Below are 19530 nucleotides of genomic sequence, written 5' to 3' on the forward strand. Positions count from 1 at the left end.
TGGCTCTCTTGTCCTGAAATTTAACATTTCCCTGAGGCACATAAGACCAGCAGTAAATGCACGCCACATCCATGGAGGAGAAAGCCTAGCTGCAAGGCAATATGGATTCAGAGCACCACCACGTGGCTGCATAGGGCAATGCAGCACTTGCTCTTTCAGGAACAAGTTGATGACCCTCTTTCAGAGACTGAAGTGTGCAGTCGATGTCGACTCCTGGTGACCACAGAGCCCTGTGGTTGTCTTTTGGTAGAATACAGGAGGGGTTTACCATGGCCATCCCCCGCACAATATGAGATTATGCCTCTTCCTATATCGCTGCTGCCCAATAGAGGTGTTTCCCATAGTCTAGGAAACATACCAGCGGGGATTTGAACTGGCAACCTCTGGCTTGCTAATCAAGTCATTTCCCTGCTGCACCATTAGGTGGCTTCATCCAGAAACTAGGCATGGGCAGAAGGCACGATATTTTAAACAAGCAATGTGAGGAGTATGGAAGTTGCACTAGTGCTACAGGGTACAGGTACTCCCATAGGCCTACTTAACACAAGATCTGCATCAGGGAGGAAGGGAAGATGGGCTTCATTGATTCAAAGCCCATGTTAGGAATCACTATAATAAACCTGGGGAAACACAGAAGTAGAGGGAAAGGGAAGACTGGTTCAGGAGAAAGAACTCTTTTTGAGTGGAAGTCAAGAGAATCTGACCATAGTGACAAGACCAAAAAAACAAATATAGTGACAAGACCAAAAACCAAACAATATGCTAGGATTTTCAGGATGTTGGACTCTGCCCCCAATACTATCATCATTGTGTGTTTATTTGGTTCACAGGCCTTTCCACAACCAGAACAAATACAGGAAATGACAAAATGATTAAAATTATATAGTTAATTTTCAGTTAATGTTTCACACATTAAAAAAGATCCAGTTATACAAAAATGTTTAATTTCAAAAGGTAAGCCTCTTAAAATAAAGCTCCAAAATAAAATTTAATATCAAAAATAAAAATTAACTCCAAATCATTAAGTTAGCCACCTGCAATCTTATTCTGATAGCAGCAGCAAAGTATTTAGCTGTATTTTCAGTTACTGCTCTGTCCAAACCAGATAGCAGATATGCAACATAAAACCCTTGTCCTACCAGAGAGCAAAGTCAAAAGTGGAGTAATGAAATGTTTCCTAATATTTTAAGAATATATCTTTCAGTACATGTTCTATTGTTTCCACAAGTCCTAACTCGCAGGGACACAATCCTAATTCAAGAAGGATTTTCTTAAAATGTCCCACTGTAAGTTGTCGGGAGATGGTTAAATCAAGTGGACGTATACACTTTCCTGAATGTTGATATAGTTAAAATATGAAAGTACCCTGCTGCCTTGATTACCAACATGTGTGTGTTAGTGCTACTGAGAAATAAGCAGCCAGTTCCAGTTATTGGTGTAGCGGGGAAGCAACTTGCCTATAGAGCAGGAGGCTGTTGGTTCGAATACCCACTGGTGAGTTTCCCAGGCAGCAGCAATATAGGAAGGTGCTGAAAGGCATCATCTCATACTGCACTGGAGAAGGCAATGGAAACCCCCTCCTGTATTCTACCAAGAAAACCACAGGACTCTGTGGTCGCCAGGAGTCGACACTGACTTGACGGCACAACCTTCCTTCCCTTCCCCACCAGCTATTTTCAGATGGGAAGCCTCCCGTCAGCACTATAGTCAGGCACCAGACTTCTCTTCCATAGCTCTCAGGGGGAATAGCATGTTGGGGGTGTTAATGTAAGAATTAGTGAGTGGTATGTCAGTAAGTAGTGGGAAGAGGCAGAATTCTAGAGTTTGCATCAAACTCCGATATCTGCCTGAGGTGAGACAAGATGCAAGCCTTGGGCTTACACACTCCCTTCCCCAGCCCCTTCACTCAAGCTCTCATGCCTTGGTGCAAAGGAGCAGGGGATGGGTGAATGTAGAAACTTAATGCCAGCTCTCAATTTCATCTTGTGAACAGGCCCCACGAGATCCCAAAGTAGCCTATGAATAATCCTGTGTTACACAAAACTTTTAATGCTCAATCAAAATGGCGAATGACTATGGCCTCTTCAAAAAACTACCCCAGTTTTCAATAACTTTGTTTGTTACCCCCCCACCCCCTTTAGCCTACTTTCCCCCAGCATTCTGTGTGAGTGTGTGTGTGTGTCCATGTGCCCCCCTCCGCATCAACTTCACAATGCCTGAACCAATATGAACCAAACCGGGAACAGTTGTAGGGACATATAGGGACACCTCAATGGCATAGTTTGTGATGATGTCATCCACCCCAATTCAGTGAAAGGAAAGTAGGCTGATTAGTTCTTACTAGAACAACTTGTTCATTTAATAAGCAAATCAGGAGTTTTATTACACTGTTCTCTCCACCATTTTAAACAGCTTTGCAGATGTCAGTATCCTAAGAACTCAAGGGGGTTATAACCATATGCTGCCATTTGACAACCTACTTAAAAGTAGAGAGGATCAACTTATTTTTAGGCAGCCACTCCCATAAACATCTGTGTTTATGTTCTCTTGGGAAAGTATTATCTCCATTGCTCCTGAAGTTGCTCCTGAAGGTGACAGACTAAACCACAACTGATTAAAAAGCCTGAGCTCATAACACAACAGGTTGTAATGTTCTTGGACTATATTTAGTCTCCCTGCCACAGTTAGGCCACCCAGTCAAGTGCTCCTTGATCTGATCACAGCGCTATTTAGTAGACTGTTCATAATAATCTCTAACGATATGCTTATCTTTTTAATGGCGGCTTCTAGAGCGCAACCTGCAAATGTTACCTCTTCTCCAAATCTCCATTATTTCCAAAGGCTCAATCATAACTTTATTTTAATCATGAAGGAACAGCATAAGCCAGATCATAACAGCAGCTCTGCTGAATCAGATGGTCCATCTAGTCTAGCAATCCATTTTCTCCAGCCATATACCTCAAGTAAGCCCACAGGCAGGGCAAAAGCCATTCTTCATAGCGTGTCCCCAATATCTGCTATTACCTACCACAGAAAATAGCCAGACCCATCCAGCCTTCTCTCTAACAGAGAATTCCAGATGTTGACTACAACTCCCATCATCCCCACTTGCAATGGCCTTTGGCTGGGAATTATGGGAGTTGTAGTCAAAAATATCTGGGATTCCCTGTTAGAGGAAACACTGGACCCATTCTCCATGAACTTGCTTGTTTCCCTTTAAAAACCACCTAAGTTGGAGTAGGAACACAAATGTGCACCCACTCCTCAAATCAAGGTTGCACCTGGGTCATGAATACAAATACCAGCTCAGCCTTAAATATATAAAGGGAAATATTCCCTAGCATGGCTTAATATAGCTGTAACATGCTTGGACAGGTGCTTGGATAAATAACATAATGAATCCTTTGTTATGACAGATCTGGAAAATGGTTAAAAGTAACTCCATAGATGCTTGTAGTTTACTGTAGCAGTTATTTTGCAGAAGCTAAGAGCATAAGGCTGTCACCCTTTTTGTAAATATAAAGATTTACCAACAAATCAAGCCAGCAGCCTACATCTGCAACCCTCTCCACTTGCTACACAAGGGGCTCCCAAACTAAGAAGGCATATTCTCATGCCACAACAGAATACTGAAATGCCTTGGGAAATTAAGCCACCATATGGGATGTCTCCATCACTCCATAGCTCTCAGAATGGAGAGGCTGAATTCTTTATACTATTAATGAACATCCTGAAGAAGCGAGTAAGAACATACTGAGATTCCCTGATGCAATCAACATTACAGTGGATAGGCAGGGAAGAAATCCAGAAGCATCACTATTGCCCAGAAACAGCAACAGCTACCTTAACTGACAAAGAAAAGGGAAAAAAAAAGGGGGGGGGACAGGACACTATAGTCCTATCCACATTTTATGCCCAGTACTCATACAACCAGCATACACAGGTAGTTATTCACACATTATGCTGAACACAGGTAGAACAGTACGCTTCCTACATATACCATGGAAATAAAGGGGCCTGTACTTTTAAAATGAACACAAGTATGACACATTGAGGAAATGACTTGACTAACAAGCCAGAGGTTGCCGGTTCGAATCCCCCAAAACACCTATATCAGGCAGCAGCGATGCAGGAAGATGCTGAATGGCATCTTACTGCACGGGAAATGGCAATGGTAGACTCCTCCTGCATTCTACCAAAGACAACCACAGGGCTCTGTGGGCGCCAGGAGTCGACACCGACTCGACAGCACACTTTTTTGTTCAGCTGTACAACCATCTGAACACTCGTAGAACATAATGTCTAAACTGGGCTTAAGAGACACTTAACGCAGGCTGCCTATTACCTATTGTTCAGGGAGCTGGGTGAGAACATAAAATAGCACGTGCCTCCAATTTTAATCCACACAACAGAGAACACTGACGATGCCCCCAACATAGCTCGATACTTGAATTGCTGCCTCCCTCCCTCCCTGGCGCCTCCTCCTCCTCCTCCTCCTCCTCTCACCTTGATGAAGATGTTCACGTCCTCGTCCTCCTCCTCTGCGTCTTCGTGGGCAGGGGTCACCCGCGCTGGACTCGAGCTCGAAGGCACCTGGATGCTGGCCGAGGAGCTCCCCGCTCCCCCGGAGGAGGCTGGGCGGGCTGAGAGTCTGCGTAACCCCAGCAACCTCTGCAAGCCAGCGAGCCTCCTCAAAGCCGCCATAATTGTCACCACCGCTACCGGAAGCGGAAGTCGGTCGGCTCTTCGGAAGAAGGGGCAGGAGGAGCTCCTTCACGGTGCCCTCACACCGCGCCAGAAAGAGCTCGAGACAAGCTTAGGGAACGAGCTGTCAAGTGTCACAGAAGTGTTTGAGGCTGGACATAAACAAACACATAAATAGAAATAGGAAAAGGGATGGCTAGGATTAAAAATCACCATGTACAGTTTAAACTGCAAAAGAGTTTTATGGCACCTAAAAGATTAGCAAGTTTATGACATACAGACTAAAACGGCTCACCCTCTGGAATTCTATAGTTTCTAATACTCTTCGTTTCTTAATAATATATCGCTTTAACAGTATTATCTCCTTAAAGAAAGAATTCTGAAGAACTCGAAAACTTGCTCACTACTTTGCGATGTTTTAATTGTGCCCAATATGTGATTGCTGCTTTGGGAATTCCCCCCCCCCCTTTTATTTATTTATTACATTTCTATCCCGCTCTTCCTCCAAAGAGCACAGAGCAGTGTATATGATTACGTTTACCCTCACAACAACCCGGTGAGAGCATAACTACCTGCATCGTTGCCAGAAAACGTTCGGATCTTCAAGGGGAAGAGAAGGAAACGTAACCCGAACTAGCTTTAATAATTAAATTGTAATAAATAAGGGTTAGGTGTATGAAAAAAAAATGTCAAAAATCACCTCTCTCTTTCACACACACACACACACACAGAGCCCTCCGGTGCAAAAGCTATTAACTAATTAAGCAACGTATTTCAATGAAATACCGATCAACGCGGACAAACTAATTAGTTGATTGGATGACAGATGGACTAGTAAACGAAGGCTTCCGTGGTTAAGTAGTGAATCATTAAAAGACTGAGAAACTATTGAACTATAATTAATTGAAGCGATTAGTGAGAGCCACCATTAAAGAATTAATTCCTGTTTGAGCAAGGTTGCTTAAGGAACATTTTTTGAGGAACAATATTTATTTTAATTATTCAGTGTTAGGAAAACTAATTACTGAAACATGAATTATAAAATACCTTCGACAGTGATAAAAAACGGCTGTAGATGGCCGCGACTCTCATGGCAGGAGTGCAAAGGAAATGAAAACTCAATATAAAACCCTTTGTGTGTGTGTGTATATTGGAGCATAATCTATATTAAAAACTGCAGCCTGTATCACTGATGATCATTTTTTTGTATTCCTTTTTCCAGTGGAAAATTGCAGGCAAGATAATCAATCCGGGGAAAAACTAGAAAAGGAGGTTAGGGGGGAGAAGAACTTTGTTAACTCTGCCAAGTGAGAACGCAGCTAAGAATATTTCCACTAAAAAGAAAGGAAAGAAGTGTGAGAGAGTGACTTCTTAACAAGAATACGAGGCTGGACATCACAGGAGAGAGAGATATCTGTAAGTCTGTGCTGTCCGTTGGACTTGTCTGAATGTGAGGCTGTCAGGCTGAGCCCAATAGTAGGGAGAGGAGAGCTGGCCTTGTGGCAGCAAGCTGTCCCCTTAGTTAAGCAGGGTCCGCCCTGGTTGCATATGAATGGGAAAATACATGTGTGATCACTGTAAGATATTCCCCTTAGGGGATGGAGCCGCTCTGGGAAGAGCATCTAGGTTCTAAGTTCCCTTCCTGGCATCTCCAAAATAGGGCTGAGAGAGAGTCCTGCCTGCAACCTTGGAGAAGCTGCTGCCAGTCTGTGCAGGTAACACTGAGCTAGGTATACCTATGGTCGTTTGACTCAGTATATGGCAGCTTCCTATGTTCCTATTCTATATAGTAGAGGGCAGCAACTTTATCACTCGTGTGATAAATCCGCCCTGGCATTCAGTAATAAACCCACTAAAAAGGCGTATGGAACGGACGGATTGGCTTTGGCTGCAAGCACTTCCTCCAAGGCCACTGTGGAGGCGGGCTTTCTTAATGCCCCGCCCCCGCTCCGACTACACCGCCCTAAAGGGCTGAACGTCGAAGTTAAGGACAGGACCTGTGATTCGTTCAAGCGGATTGGCGTTGGCGTGTGGAAGCGTGTGATGAGTGGCATTCGGGTACTGCCAATCCTATCGCAAAAGGGGCGGCCTTCGTAGGATAGTCCGGGCCAATGGGCGCCTGTCCTCTCGCGGGCGCGCGCGGGGAGGGAAAGAGGTCGGACGCTCGGGTGTCACCGACGACGAGGGCGAGGAGCGTCTCTCTGGAGGTGGGGGGCGCTGTGGAGGCGCCGCCATTTTGTGTGGCGGGTCGTGTGGAAAGGCGGCCGCGTCGGGTAAATCACCTCCTCATCCGCCGCCTGCTTTGGGGAAGCGTCTGGCAGGTGAGCAGTGAGGGTGGGGCCTTGCGGACAGTGGTGGAGGTGGTTGCGAGGTGAGAGAGGCCCCCTGGGCTTGACGGCAGGAGAGGTCGGCCGGGTGCCGTTGGCGCTGCTTTTGTGCTCCGCCTCGGCGAGGGGACGCCCCCAGACCTTGCAGTGTTTCTGTAATACTTCAGCACTTGCAGTATTTCTGCACTCCTGTAGCACTTTATGCTAATATGCATGTTGACTTACTGCGGTCAGTGGCGTCTATTCGCGGGCAGGTGCGTATAGGCTTATAGCCCCCAAGACTCTCCGGTTGATTGTGATCTAGGCGTCCCTGGCCCCTGCCAAGTTGGCTTCCCTCCGATGCATCAAGTGTTATCCTCACTTAGCAGACGGACATTAGTACAGAAGGAGGGATACTTAAAAAATGGCATCAATTTTGTTGATTTGGTCATTGTGCTAAACACACACAGTCGTTGAGTGTTTCCATTTTGGAAATGGAGACGTGGAAAACAAATCGAATTAAAAATACCATGATAGGCAGAAAGTCGGACAGGTCTGTGATATTATTGTGCAAGCTTAAATGTGTAGAAGATAAGAACAGCAACGGTATTGTGGTGCAAACCTGCTGTTGCACAAGCTGTCATGGACTAAAGCCCACTTTGTCAGGTGGCTGCAGTGTTCTTCGTTGGCAAATACATGTGCAGAGAGAGACATGTAAACAATGGGACTGAAACAGCCCAGAAATGCAAGAGGTCTGCTGAGTCTGTGACATTTCTGAGCAAAGCACAGAAATATACAAGATAAGAACAGCAGAGAGTTTTGAAGCTATTTATTCATTTGATTTCTATACCGCCCTTCCAAAAATGGCTCAGGGCGGTTTGCGCAGAGAAATAATAAATAAGATGGATCTCTGTCCCCAAAGGGCTCACAATCTAAAAAGAAATATAAGATAGACAACAGCAATAGTCACTGGAGATACTGTGCTGGGGGTGGATAGGGCCAGTTTTAAAGGCTAACAAACTTATTTGTTTATAAACTGATTAAGAAGCTGCAACATTTTCATTATTTTTGCTGTAATGGACATACATAGCTGTCAACTTGTAGTGAGTACACTATTTCTTCATATTATAATAACTTATAGACATCTCAGTTAATTTCCAGATCTTCACTAACTTATTAGCTGTAGCAGTAGTACATTTGTGCCGTTTCATCATGATTGGGATTTTGGCACCTGATAGCACGTTTCATACAATCTTTTGATTGTTGTGGATCTAATTTTCCTTACTTTGCTGTGTTAATTTAACACATGCAATGAGAGAGAGATCCCTGGTTTTGATTAAGACACAAATAGAATCCCATTTGGTTGTCTATAGAGCTCTGCCCCTTAACTGTTCAGTGGAAAAATAAATTTCTTTCCACTGAGTGGTTATAAAGATGAACAGTACTGCATAAAAGTGTACATTTTAAGCTGTTTGCGAACATCTGAACATGAGGGAACTGTGGCATTATTTGTCACAAAATGTAGCATTAGAACTTGTTCACAGTCATGTTAAATGTCACTAAATGCAGATGTTTCAAGGGGAGACCTGGAACCATAAAGCTTCTATGATGAAAAAAACTGTTATGATAATGAAGTAGCCCAATCTGATCGTTAAGTTCCAGCCTCAGAGGCAAGATTTATTTATTTATTTATTCAATTTCTATAGCGCCCTTCAAAAAAATGGCTCAGGGCGGTTTACATGCTTCTAAATACCAGTTGCAAGGGTGTGAGTAACAGCGGGTGAGAGGGTATGTCCTTGCTCTTGCCTGTGGGCTTCCCAGAGGCATCTGGTGTGTCACTGTGTGAAAAAAGATCCTGGACTAGATCAGGCCTTGGGCCTGATCCAGCAGGGCTGCTATTATGTTCTTAAAGTAATGTACAGTATTTGACTGGGAATCTCAGGACAATGAGAAAGTGTGTGAGATTAGTTTTGGTTTATATCCAGTGTGTAAGATTAGTTTTGGTTTATACCCAGAACCTGAGAGAGGGCCCCTGCTCCTGATTTTCATAGGCTTTCTCCTAAGTGTGCATCTACTGTACAATATATTCAGTCTAATCAGAAGTGCAATCTACTCAGAAGTCTCATTGAGTTCAATGAGACTTACAGGTAAGTGTGTACAGGATTGTAGCCTGAGTCTCCTCCTTTCCCAATATAATCTGAAGTTATGTACATCAAGGGAGCTCCCATCAACCCCATCAGTCAATAGGGTTTATGGGAGTAGTAGGGCCTAAGTTATACACCCTTGATGTACATTAACACAAGTTTAAATGGATGAACTTACCTAAGAAAATGTTCGAAGTGCAAAATTACCTAGATTAAGAGAAAATGTAAGCCTGTAGAAAATCAATAAATTTAATAATAGAATCCATTATATTTTGATACTAAATCCTTGATACTTACAAACACTGAAGAGGTAACAAGGTAGAGATTTTTGTCTCTCCTAGATGGGGGCACTTCAGTTGCCTCAAAAAATTATTAGCCAGACTGTTCTCTACATGATAATACTTGTTATACAATATGCTGCATTCAGCCTTTGATCCTAACAAAAATGCTTGTAATTACTTCAGGTCTTAGTTGTGGGTGGAGAAAATTACATGGAATACAAAGGAAGCAATTCTTAGCTCAGCTGCAGTTCTAAATGGTGAGGTTCATTCATGCTCTCTCTATATTCCTGTCTGCCAGTCACTTCACCCCTGTGCCACTATTTTTCTTTATACATAAATCATAATTGATCAGTGGGAGTTATGATGACAAAACACTATGCCAAAACATGGTTTGAGCTTCACACTGTACAATGGTTGTTAAAACTCCTCTTCTGCTTTTGTTTTCCACTTACATAGCTTTATAAATTTATTTTTGTCTCCTTGGTGCAGTACGTTTTGCACATGGAGCAGTGGCCATAACTACGGTTTTGTCAGTTGAGAAATTTCACCAAACTTTAGTTAGCACAGTTATGGTTTCTGATTTTGGTTTGTTGGCTAATTGCAAATCACAGTTTGTCAATTCAGGTATCGTGCCCAACCTTAGTCGAAGTTGCTTCAATAATTGTTTGATGTCTGCATTGAGCCAAATACCCCATGTTTGACATCGGCTAGCTTGGGTGCTCTGCACATCAGACTAGTGTGTATACTTTACCTCTAAGGTGTCCAGCTCTAAAGATAAGGAAGTATCTCTTGTCTAAGATGAACTGCTTTAAATCAGCTTTCTCATTTATACTTCGGATCTTTCCTGTACAGAACTGTGGACTAATTTTATTTATTTAATACACTTATATACCACCTCATACAAATGTCTCATGGCTGTTTAAAGTGAATGATAAAACCAGAATTAAAGCCAAACATTAAGAACATAAGAACAGCCCTGCTGGATCAGCTCCAAGGCCTATCTAGTCCAGCATCCTGTTTCAAACAGTGGCCCACCAGATGCCTCTAAGAAGCCCAAAATCAGGGGATGAGAGCTCGCCCTCTCTCCTACTATTGCTCCTCTGCATCTGGTATTTAGTGGCATCTTGCCTCTGAGGCTGGAGGTGGCTTATAGCCACCAGACTAGTAGCCATTGATAGACCTGTCCTCTGTGACATTGTCTAAGCCCCTTTTAAAGCCATCCACGCTAGTGTCCTTCACCACATCCCATGGCAGAGAATTCCATAGATTAATTATGTGCTGTGTGAAAAAGTACCTCCTTTTGTCATGAATTTCCCAACTTTCAGTTTCATGGGATGACACCTGGTTCTTTTGTTGTGAGAGATGGTGAAATTGTTTACTCACTCCACTCCATGCATAATTTTAAACACCTCTATCATGTCTCCCTCGTAGTTGCCTCTTTGCAAACTAAAGAGCCCCAGATCCTTTAGGCTTGCCTCATGAGAAAGGTGCTCCAGGCCCCTGATTATCTTGGTTGCCCTTCAGCACCTTTTCCAGTTCTACAGTGTCCTCCTGAAGATGTGGTGACCAGAACTGAACACAGTTCTCCAAATGAAGCCGCACCATAGATTTTTATTAGGGCATTATAACACTAGTAATTTTTATTTTCAATCCCCTTTCTAATGCTCCCTAATGATTCACAGCTGCCGCGGACTGAGTCTACACTTTCAATGAGCCATCAACCATGACTCCCAGGATCTCTCTCCTGGCCAGTCACTGACGTCTCAGATCCCATCAGTGTATATGTGAGATTGTTGTTTTTTTTGCTCCAATATGCATTAGTTTACACTTGAACCGCATTTGCCATTTTGTCACCCACTCCCCCATTTTGGAGAGATCTCTTTGGAGCACCTCACAATCTCTTTTGGATTTTGCTACCCTAAATAGTTTAGTGTCATCTGTGAATTTGACCACTTTGCTGCTTACCCCAACTTCAAGATCATTTATGAACCTGTTAAAGAGCGCTGGTCCAAGTACAGAGCCCTGGGCAACCCCACTTCTTTCTTCCCTCCATTGTGAAAACTGTCCATTTATTTCCACTCTCTGTTTCCCATCCTTCAACCAGTTACCAATCCACACATGAGCCTGTCCCCCGATCCAATGACTGCTAAGTTTATTCAAGAGCCTTTGATTGAACTTTATCAAAAGCTTTTTGCAAGTCGAAGTATACAATTTCAACCAGATCACCTTTGTCCACATGCCTTTTGACAGAGAACTCCAAAAGCTTTGTGAGGCAAGACTTGCCCTTGCAGGAGCCATGCTGGTTCTTCTTCAGCAAGACCTGTTTTTCTTTGTCCTTAAGTATGCTTTCCATCAATTTACCCAGCATAGAAGTTAAGCTAAGCAGCCCATAATTTCCCAGATCCCCCCTGGATTCCTTCTTGAAAACCAGAGTTACCTTAGCTATTTTCCAGCCTTCTCTACAGAGCCTGATTGTTGAGACAAGTTACATATTTTTGCTAATAACAATTTCACATTTGAATTCCTTCAGAATTGTTGGGTGGATGCCATTTGGCCCTGGCGATTTGTTTAAAGACAGTTTAGAACATCTTCCCTTGTCACCTCAAGTTGGCCCAGTTGGCTCCTCAAATTGGCTCAGCCTCCAAGCCTGAGAAGCTCAGTTCCAGGGAGGGTATATGGTCTGTATTCTCTGACGTGAAGACAGATGCAAAGAACTCATTCAGCTTCTTTTCAATCTCCTTATTTTCCTTAATAAACCCTTTCACACCCTCATCATCTATGGGTCCAACCACTTCCCTGACAGTTTTTCTGCTGTCAGGGAAGTTTTTCTGCTGTCATATTTAAAGAATTTTTTGTTTTCCTTGACACTTGTAGCTATATACTCCTCAAACTCTCTTTTTTCATCCTGTATTGTGTTTTTTGCCAGAGTTTATGTTCCTTTCTGTTCTCTTTATTTGGGCAGGACTTGCATTTTCTGAAGGAACTCTTCTTCATTTTTATAGCTTACCTGACTCTACTTGTTGGTGTCCTCCTCAACTTTGTGGTACCTTTCCCCCTTCTTGGTATACATTCCAACTGAGCTTCTATTATTGTGGTTTTAAATAGGTTCCATGCTTTCTGGAGTGATTTTACCCTCCTGACTTTTCCTTTCAGCTTCCTTTTTACTAGTCCCCTCATTTTTTAGAAGTTCCCTGTTCTGAAGTCCAATGTATCTATGTTGGACTTGCTTGGCATGCAATACTCCACCCACATATAAGCTGAATTGGATCACACTATGGTCACTGTTCCCCAATAATTAACACAATTAAATTATTAATGGTTAAGCTATTAACACAGTTTAAAAATTTAGTTTTTAACTAAAACACAGTTTAACAACCAGCATAAAGAGATATTTATATACCACTTTTCAACAAAAGTTTCTAAAGTGGTTTACATAGAGAAATAATAAATAAATAAGATGGATCCCTGTCCCCAAAGGGGTCACAATCTAAAAAGAAACATGATAGACACCAGCAACAGTCGCTGGAGTGGTGCTGTGCTGGGGATGGATAGGTTGCTCTCCCTCTGCTAAATAAAGAGAATCACCACATTAAAAAGATTCTACTCTTTGCCAAGTTAGCAGGGCAAAACCAACTTACAGCTGATCAAATGCTTGATGAAATAAATGCATCCTGAGCACTCTTTTAAACCCTGCTAGAGACAGGGATGCTCTTACTACAACAGGGAGTTCGTTCCAGAGCCTCGAGATAGCTATAGAAAAGGCTCGACCCTAAGTCACCACCAGTTGAGCTGGTGGCAGCTGCAGACAGACCTCTCCCGAAGATCTTAATAAGCGGTTGATGTCCTGAAGCAGAAGGCACTTCTAAATTGCTTTCTGTAACTATTCAGACATTGATTTGCAAGTAAGTAGAACCTTTATTCCATGTGGGGAAGGAGCTTTGAACAATAGTAGATATTGAACCATATTTTTACTATTTTGATGGCTGGTTAAGTGTATGGGAGATGCTCACAGGCTTCTTGTAGAATGAAGCCAGCTAATTGAGAAAAGAGACACCTTTTTAAAGTGGTGATTCTCTTATATTTAGCAGGGGGAGAGCAACTGGCCCTATCCAACCCCAGCACAGCATTCCTCCAGTGGCTGTTGCTGGTATCTGCCTTTATGTTTCTTTTTAGATTGTGAGCCCTTTGGGGACAGGGGACCATCTTATTTATGTATTTTTCTATGTAAACCACTTTGAGAACTTTGGTTGAAGAGCAGTGTATAAATATTTGTAGTAGTAGTAATTACCAGGTGTGTTGCTTTAAGATGTACTGAAAAGAAGGCTCGATTGAGCCCTATTTCATTTCCCTCCTTCAAGTACATCTGTGCCCACAGAACCCTTGAATTGTGCCATATGTTGTTGATATACTGTGTTCTCAACTTGCCAGGCTGCACCAGAATGCTAACTATGACTATGACTACAAATATTTATATACCACTTTTCAACAAAGGTTCTCTATGCGCTTTACACAGAAAACAGACTAACTAGAACCTGCACTTCCCCAAGAAACGTGTATGTTTTACAATAAAAATACAAGTTATATTTGCTTCTCTCTGTACCCTTGGAGGATAGCAAACAAGGTCATTTATTTGCAGACCTACAATTTTTCAGAAGTAAGGGCTGGTAATTACTAATAAAATAGTGGTTATGTTTAGATGTAGCGACAAACTATGCTTTTTAAAAAAATGTGTGTGAGCCTTGGGCTCTCCTCCACATGCAAAGAGGGGAGATCAGAAGCTTCTGTTCAGTGGGCAACAAAACAGTTTCCTGTCTTCCAAATATGGGGAACAGTGGTTAGTGCAAACCATAGTTGTTTCTCAAACCAAGAGTGATTTATCTTGGAAACTGACTCGGAGTGGGGATTCAGAGGAGGAACTTCATATCTCCTGGGAACAAATAGCAAAGTTGACTAATGGCCACATCTACAAATTAAGGATCAACAGCCAAGAGATGCATTCCTTGCATAGACTTTGAATGATAGGCCTATTTTTGTTTACAGACAACCACCAACCTAAAATGTTGGTGGTTTTCTGTTGCTTCAGCAAGGGTGAGTCACTAAATAGAGAGAGATGAACCCAAGGGCAAAGCTCTGTAATAAATGCAGGTACAGACTCTTTCATATGTTTATGGTACTGCCATACTATTGGTTCACCTGTATATTCTTTAATATGTGTTTCACCACCAACAAGGTTCTTGAGTTTACGTAGGACATGTGGTTCAGTCTCTACATAAGAAGTGAATAGGCATAGATTAGTTGCTGAAATAGAAGCTTACAGAAACTAGTAGATGAATGTTTCAGTTTCTCGGTGCACTTGGTTTCTTACCTCACGGTCACTATGCTCAAGCAAAGTACCTTCAAGCGATGAGAGGCTGAACGAGAAATCATGTGCACCGTAGCTGTTTATCTGAATAAGGGGTTTAAGTTGAGAAAGTAATTAATTCACATGTGGTGTTGTGCAGATTAAGTACTAGCCTGCAAGGGTTTGGAAGTGAGCTTGTGTGCTCATGAGGCCAAGTGGTTGAATCTGAGTAACACTGTGGGTGTTTGTATTTTAATCTTGTCTTATGAAACAATTTACCCTCCCTTCTGTGTATTTGCATATGTATAATGTCCAGCACTTTCACTGGTCTACTTTTATTTATTTTATATGCCACCCTTCAGCAACATTTATCAGTTGACTCCTATGTCTGCTGAAGTAATCTTTTGTCTTGATAAACTTATGCCACAATAAACTGCTAAGCCTCTAAGGAATCTTACAGGAATCTTAATCTTTTATCATAGCAGCAAAACACTATATGCATTTCAGCCCACTTCCTAGAGTTCTGACATACAACCCCTAGCGGTATACACCTTTCCCCAATTTGTACAGAAATGCTCATTTTTCAACAGTGGTAGTAGCAAGCTTGAATTGAAACAGGAAGCATCTCTTGAGATAACATTGCTGATTTTGAATCATAGTTGATTAGACCTAGCAGCAATTGTCACAAGTATCAGCACAGCTGATGTCTGGTCTGCAGGTGTGCAACATACTGAATCAACCTACTGTTGCTCGCAGAAGCACTTGGTCACCCGAGAAGAAGGGTGTTGGAAATGCCTCAAGCCCTGGAACCAGTATACAAGATTATTGCGAGGATGAGCTCGATAAAGACCTGAACTCTGGTCTCAAGACTCTGTATTGGAAGTGCTGCAGAAATTATAATTGAGAAAATGGACAAACTGGAAAATAAGAGGAAAGAACTGTGTGCAAAGAGACCTATAGCGATACTTGACAGAGGCTTTAAAGGTCCTGTATTATCATCAATAGGTACATACCATGGTACTACAACTGACTCAGAAGTCTGCTTCTGGTTCAGACATATTTGCAGCTGTATGTGAAAACTTATCTTCTGTAATTTCATGTCGTCCTAGTAACCACAGTGTATTACTTGCGTTGTTCTTACCTACCTTCATATATTATCTAGTCTGTTTCACTCCTTTGTCTCACCATTCATATATATTGACTCACTGCAATTTCTGCTTGCCTCATAGATGTGTTTAAGGTTCTTATCTATGAATGCTCATGCCACAATAAAGTAGTCAGGGTGGAACTTGATGCATCCTTGCCCAGATACTTTGCTCTTTCATGACCTGGTGAATATGTGATTCAGCCCTCAAAGACTGATACTCAAGGTGGAGCAGCTGCCAAAACTATACTTCCTTGCCCCTATAAAGTTTAGTGAGAGTTGCCCATGTCATTTGCTTGCCTGCAGCATTGATGGGCAGTTAAATGACACAGACAAGTCTGATTAAACTTAACAAAGAGAGGGGGGAGAACATATATTTTGCATCAGTAACCTTAATCTTAGAGCGGACCTAGGTTGCCTTCAAACACTCCTCTTGCCATCCGCTCCTCACCCTCCGGAATATTCCTGTCACTTTTCATCCCTTGGATTCTAAATGTTTGTTTTCAAGTGAGGGAAGAGAGTTGTATGGGGGAAAGGGATGGGTATGGGAAGGGTTAAGGTTCCTTAAAGACTATTTTTTCTCTTTAAAATTATGCACCCCACTCACAACTTGACAATAGGGTTTCTGTCTAACTTTTCTGCTGCAACAGATTAACTCTGTTCCTCGTCTTCTAAGTTAGTCTTGAGGTAATGCAACATTTCCCTCTATTTGTGCTAAGTGATTTTAAAAAACATCATTTATATACCACTTTTCAACAAAAGTTTCCAAAGCAGTTTACATGGATAAATAATAAATAAATAAAATGGATCCCTGTTGCCAAAGGGCTCACAATTTAAAAAGAAACATAAGATAGACATCAGCAACAGTCACTGGAGGTACTGTGCTGGGGGTGGATAGGGCCAGTTACTCTCCCCCTGCTAAATAAAGAAAATCCACATTAAAAAGGTGCCTCTTTGCCCAGTTAGCAGGGGATAAGATGACAACCATCATCCTTTCCATAGTAGCATGTTAAATGGATTACTTTCAGCAAGTGCTATGCTAGATTGCTAGGATTTTGCAACTTGCTTCATAGCAAACTTTTGTGAGCATGTGTAAGATGATTGATAAAAAGGAGATGTAGTGTTTACCTTTAGAACAGATTATTGGACATTGAATCTCTGTTACATCATGGCTATGTGATGCCTTTAATTTCTCTTATCTCCTTCTTTCTAGCTAGATTGAGGGCTTAAGAGCCTTTAGGTTTTCTATGTGGGTGAGGGAGGAGTGTATTCATACACATTTGCACACAATCTGTATTATATGGTAGCAAAAATAAGCTAGCTAGTACACCATTGTAAAGCCATTTTGGAAGGGCAGTATAAAAATCGAATGAATGAATGCATAATACACCATGCAAAGGTATTTTGCAATCTTCTGTTGCCTTGACTGTGTTCATTGTGACGTGTGTTGAGCTCACAGGGCCATCTTGCTGCCTTTTAAGAAATCCCGGAGCACAACATGATACTGTGAAAGAGAACACTCTCCTTGAAACTGGATTTGTTGTAGTAGTAGTAGTAGTAGTAGTAGTAGTAGTATTTGTGGTAGTTTTATGTGTAGAAGGTTTAAAGTGCTTTTAGATACATACATTTTTCTAAATATCTCTCTAGTATGCAGAAGAGAATTATCTCTTTGGACACAATAATGACTTTTGCAAGGTTGTGCAGTCAGTTAATTATAAAACTGGAATACATCTGTAAAATATTGGCTTTTGGGGGCAGTTCTGATTAAAGAACTAGAACCCAGGCCCCTTCCGGAGCTGGGAATGAGCATCTTGGCTTCCAACATTCCCCTTCTAGTAAGTGGTAGGAGTTCAGCTGATATTGCTCTCCCCTAAGGATCAGGGAGTATGTGGTTGCTAAGAGTCAACACCGACTTGATGGCACTTAATCAGTCAATCAAGGATCAGGGAAAATAACAGTATTTTCTAGTCTCATTTTAGTCTGTCGATAGTTCTATGAAGTAAACCACATCTCTTTACAGATGGATGATAGAGTTGGAGGGGTCTTATAAGCCATATAGTCCCACCCCTGCCCTGCTCAGTGCAAGAAATCCAGAAATAGAGCATCCCCAACAGAAAGCTGACCGGGCTTGAAGACCTTTAGCCCAGGGAGAATCTCTGGGCTAAACATACCCAATTCTGTTAAGCCTAAAACTGAACTTCTTTTTATTTAAGCTCGATTTTTCACTTTATCATGTTCATTTTGAATTTTGTTCCTTTCTTCTGAAGTATTAGCTATCCCTCCCACTTCTGTGTTGTCAGCAAATTTTAATGATGATTTCCTTCATCTAATATTTGATGAAAGCATTGAAATGTGCTTGGCCAAGGATGGATTCTTGTAGCATATCACCCTAAACCATCTGTGAGTTTGAGGAGGAGCTATTGATGAGCACTCCTTAAGTGCTTTTTTCATCCAGTTGTGAATCCACCTGACAACATTAAAATTTAGCCTACACTTGACCAGTTTGCTGTCCAAAATATCATGGGGAACTTTATCAGATGTGTTGATGAAATCAGGATAAATTATAGCCACAGCACTCCTGTAACTTAATAAGCTTGTAACCCAATTAATAAAGAGAGATAAAATTAGACTTGCAGGATTTATTATTGACAAGTCCATACTGGCTTCTAATGATCCCAGCATTATTATCAAGAGGTTTACAGACTGACTGTTTTATCATCTGTTCTAGTATCTTCCTTGGTATCAGTCAGGCTAACTGAACTGTGATTCATAGCTCTAAACTGGGGCATTAGCCTGTTCCAGTCTTGTGGCACATCACCTATTATTCAGGATTTCTCAAAGATGGTAGATTGAAGTTCTGATAATACGTCAGAAAGGTTTTAGTCCTCTGGGATGCAGTTCATTTCTCCCTGATTCTTAGCTCATAGATCGTAGAGAGATGTTTTCTGACCAACTCCTTGCCAATCTTGCAGTTCTGACCCCTCACCAATCACATAGCTTCTGAGGGGTTGCCTGTAATTACCCTTTTGGGAGAAGACTGAGGCAAAATAAGAGTCGAGCAAGTCCATCTTCTCTTTATCTCCCATCAGGGTTTGAAGAACTAAGGCCTAATGCTATCCAGATTTTGCCTAATGCCATCCAGTGAACTATGACTGAGTTAGGGTTTTGAACAGGTCTGAGCTCAGCATTGAGAAACCAAATTAGTTCAGTATTAATATTGACATGAAGATTAGCAAAGGTCAGTTTTTAGGATAGTTGTGAAGCTGTATGTGAGCGCTATGAAGCTGTGGTAAAACTGAGAAATGACCAGATATGAAGAGGATGGGGGTCCATGTGAAACTGGAGGAACACTGAATTAGATGTTCTGATGTTTGGTTAAAAATATGCTGTTGGTCTTGTTTGCTATTCTAGAGGTCAAGCTAGAGTAAGAGTCTTTGCCTGAACAACACTGCTGAGTTCTGTCTGTTTTCCCTACAGAGTCCTGCTCTCCCCCAGCCCTCCAATTTTTTGTTACTTGCCGGAATGGTAGCTACCCACTGAGGCTGGCACTGGGAGGTTTCTGAAGCATTTGCACTTCGTGGGGAGCAATGGAGTATGAGAGGAGGTAAGG

The 19530-nt window shown here is 42.0% G+C and overlaps 2 protein-coding genes across 4 annotated transcripts in view; one reads left to right on the top strand and one right to left on the bottom strand.

Annotated features, from left to right (window-relative positions):
• Positions 1-4738, bottom strand: part of NDUFB11 (NADH:ubiquinone oxidoreductase subunit B11) — a 43109-nt gene extending 38371 nt beyond the window's left edge. The window contains exon 1 of the mRNA XM_053300727.1: positions 4507-4738. Within this exon, the coding sequence (XP_053156702.1) occupies positions 4507-4704 (198 nt within the window). The 5' untranslated portion in view covers positions 4705-4738. The remainder of the gene's footprint in view (positions 1-4506) is intronic.
• A 2105-nt stretch (positions 4739-6843) lies between these two features.
• The window catches only part of RBM10 (RNA binding motif protein 10), a 47080-nt gene continuing 34393 nt past the window's right edge, over positions 6844-19530 (top strand). For 2 of the 3 annotated variants that reach the window (XM_053300696.1, XM_053300698.1), the window contains exons 1-2: positions 6844-7025; positions 19398-19524. In XM_053300696.1, coding sequence (XP_053156671.1) covers positions 19508-19524 — 17 coding nt within the window. In that variant the 5' untranslated portion in view covers positions 6844-7025; positions 19398-19507. Of the gene's footprint in view, positions 7026-9618; positions 9693-19397; positions 19525-19530 lie in introns of those variants that run through there. The other variant, XM_053300697.1, reaches the window with a different exon arrangement.

Source organism: Hemicordylus capensis, chromosome 2, assembly GCF_027244095.1.
Source record: "Hemicordylus capensis ecotype Gifberg chromosome 2, rHemCap1.1.pri, whole genome shotgun sequence".
In the NCBI taxonomy this organism is placed as follows: Eukaryota; Metazoa; Chordata; class Lepidosauria; order Squamata; family Cordylidae; genus Hemicordylus; species Hemicordylus capensis.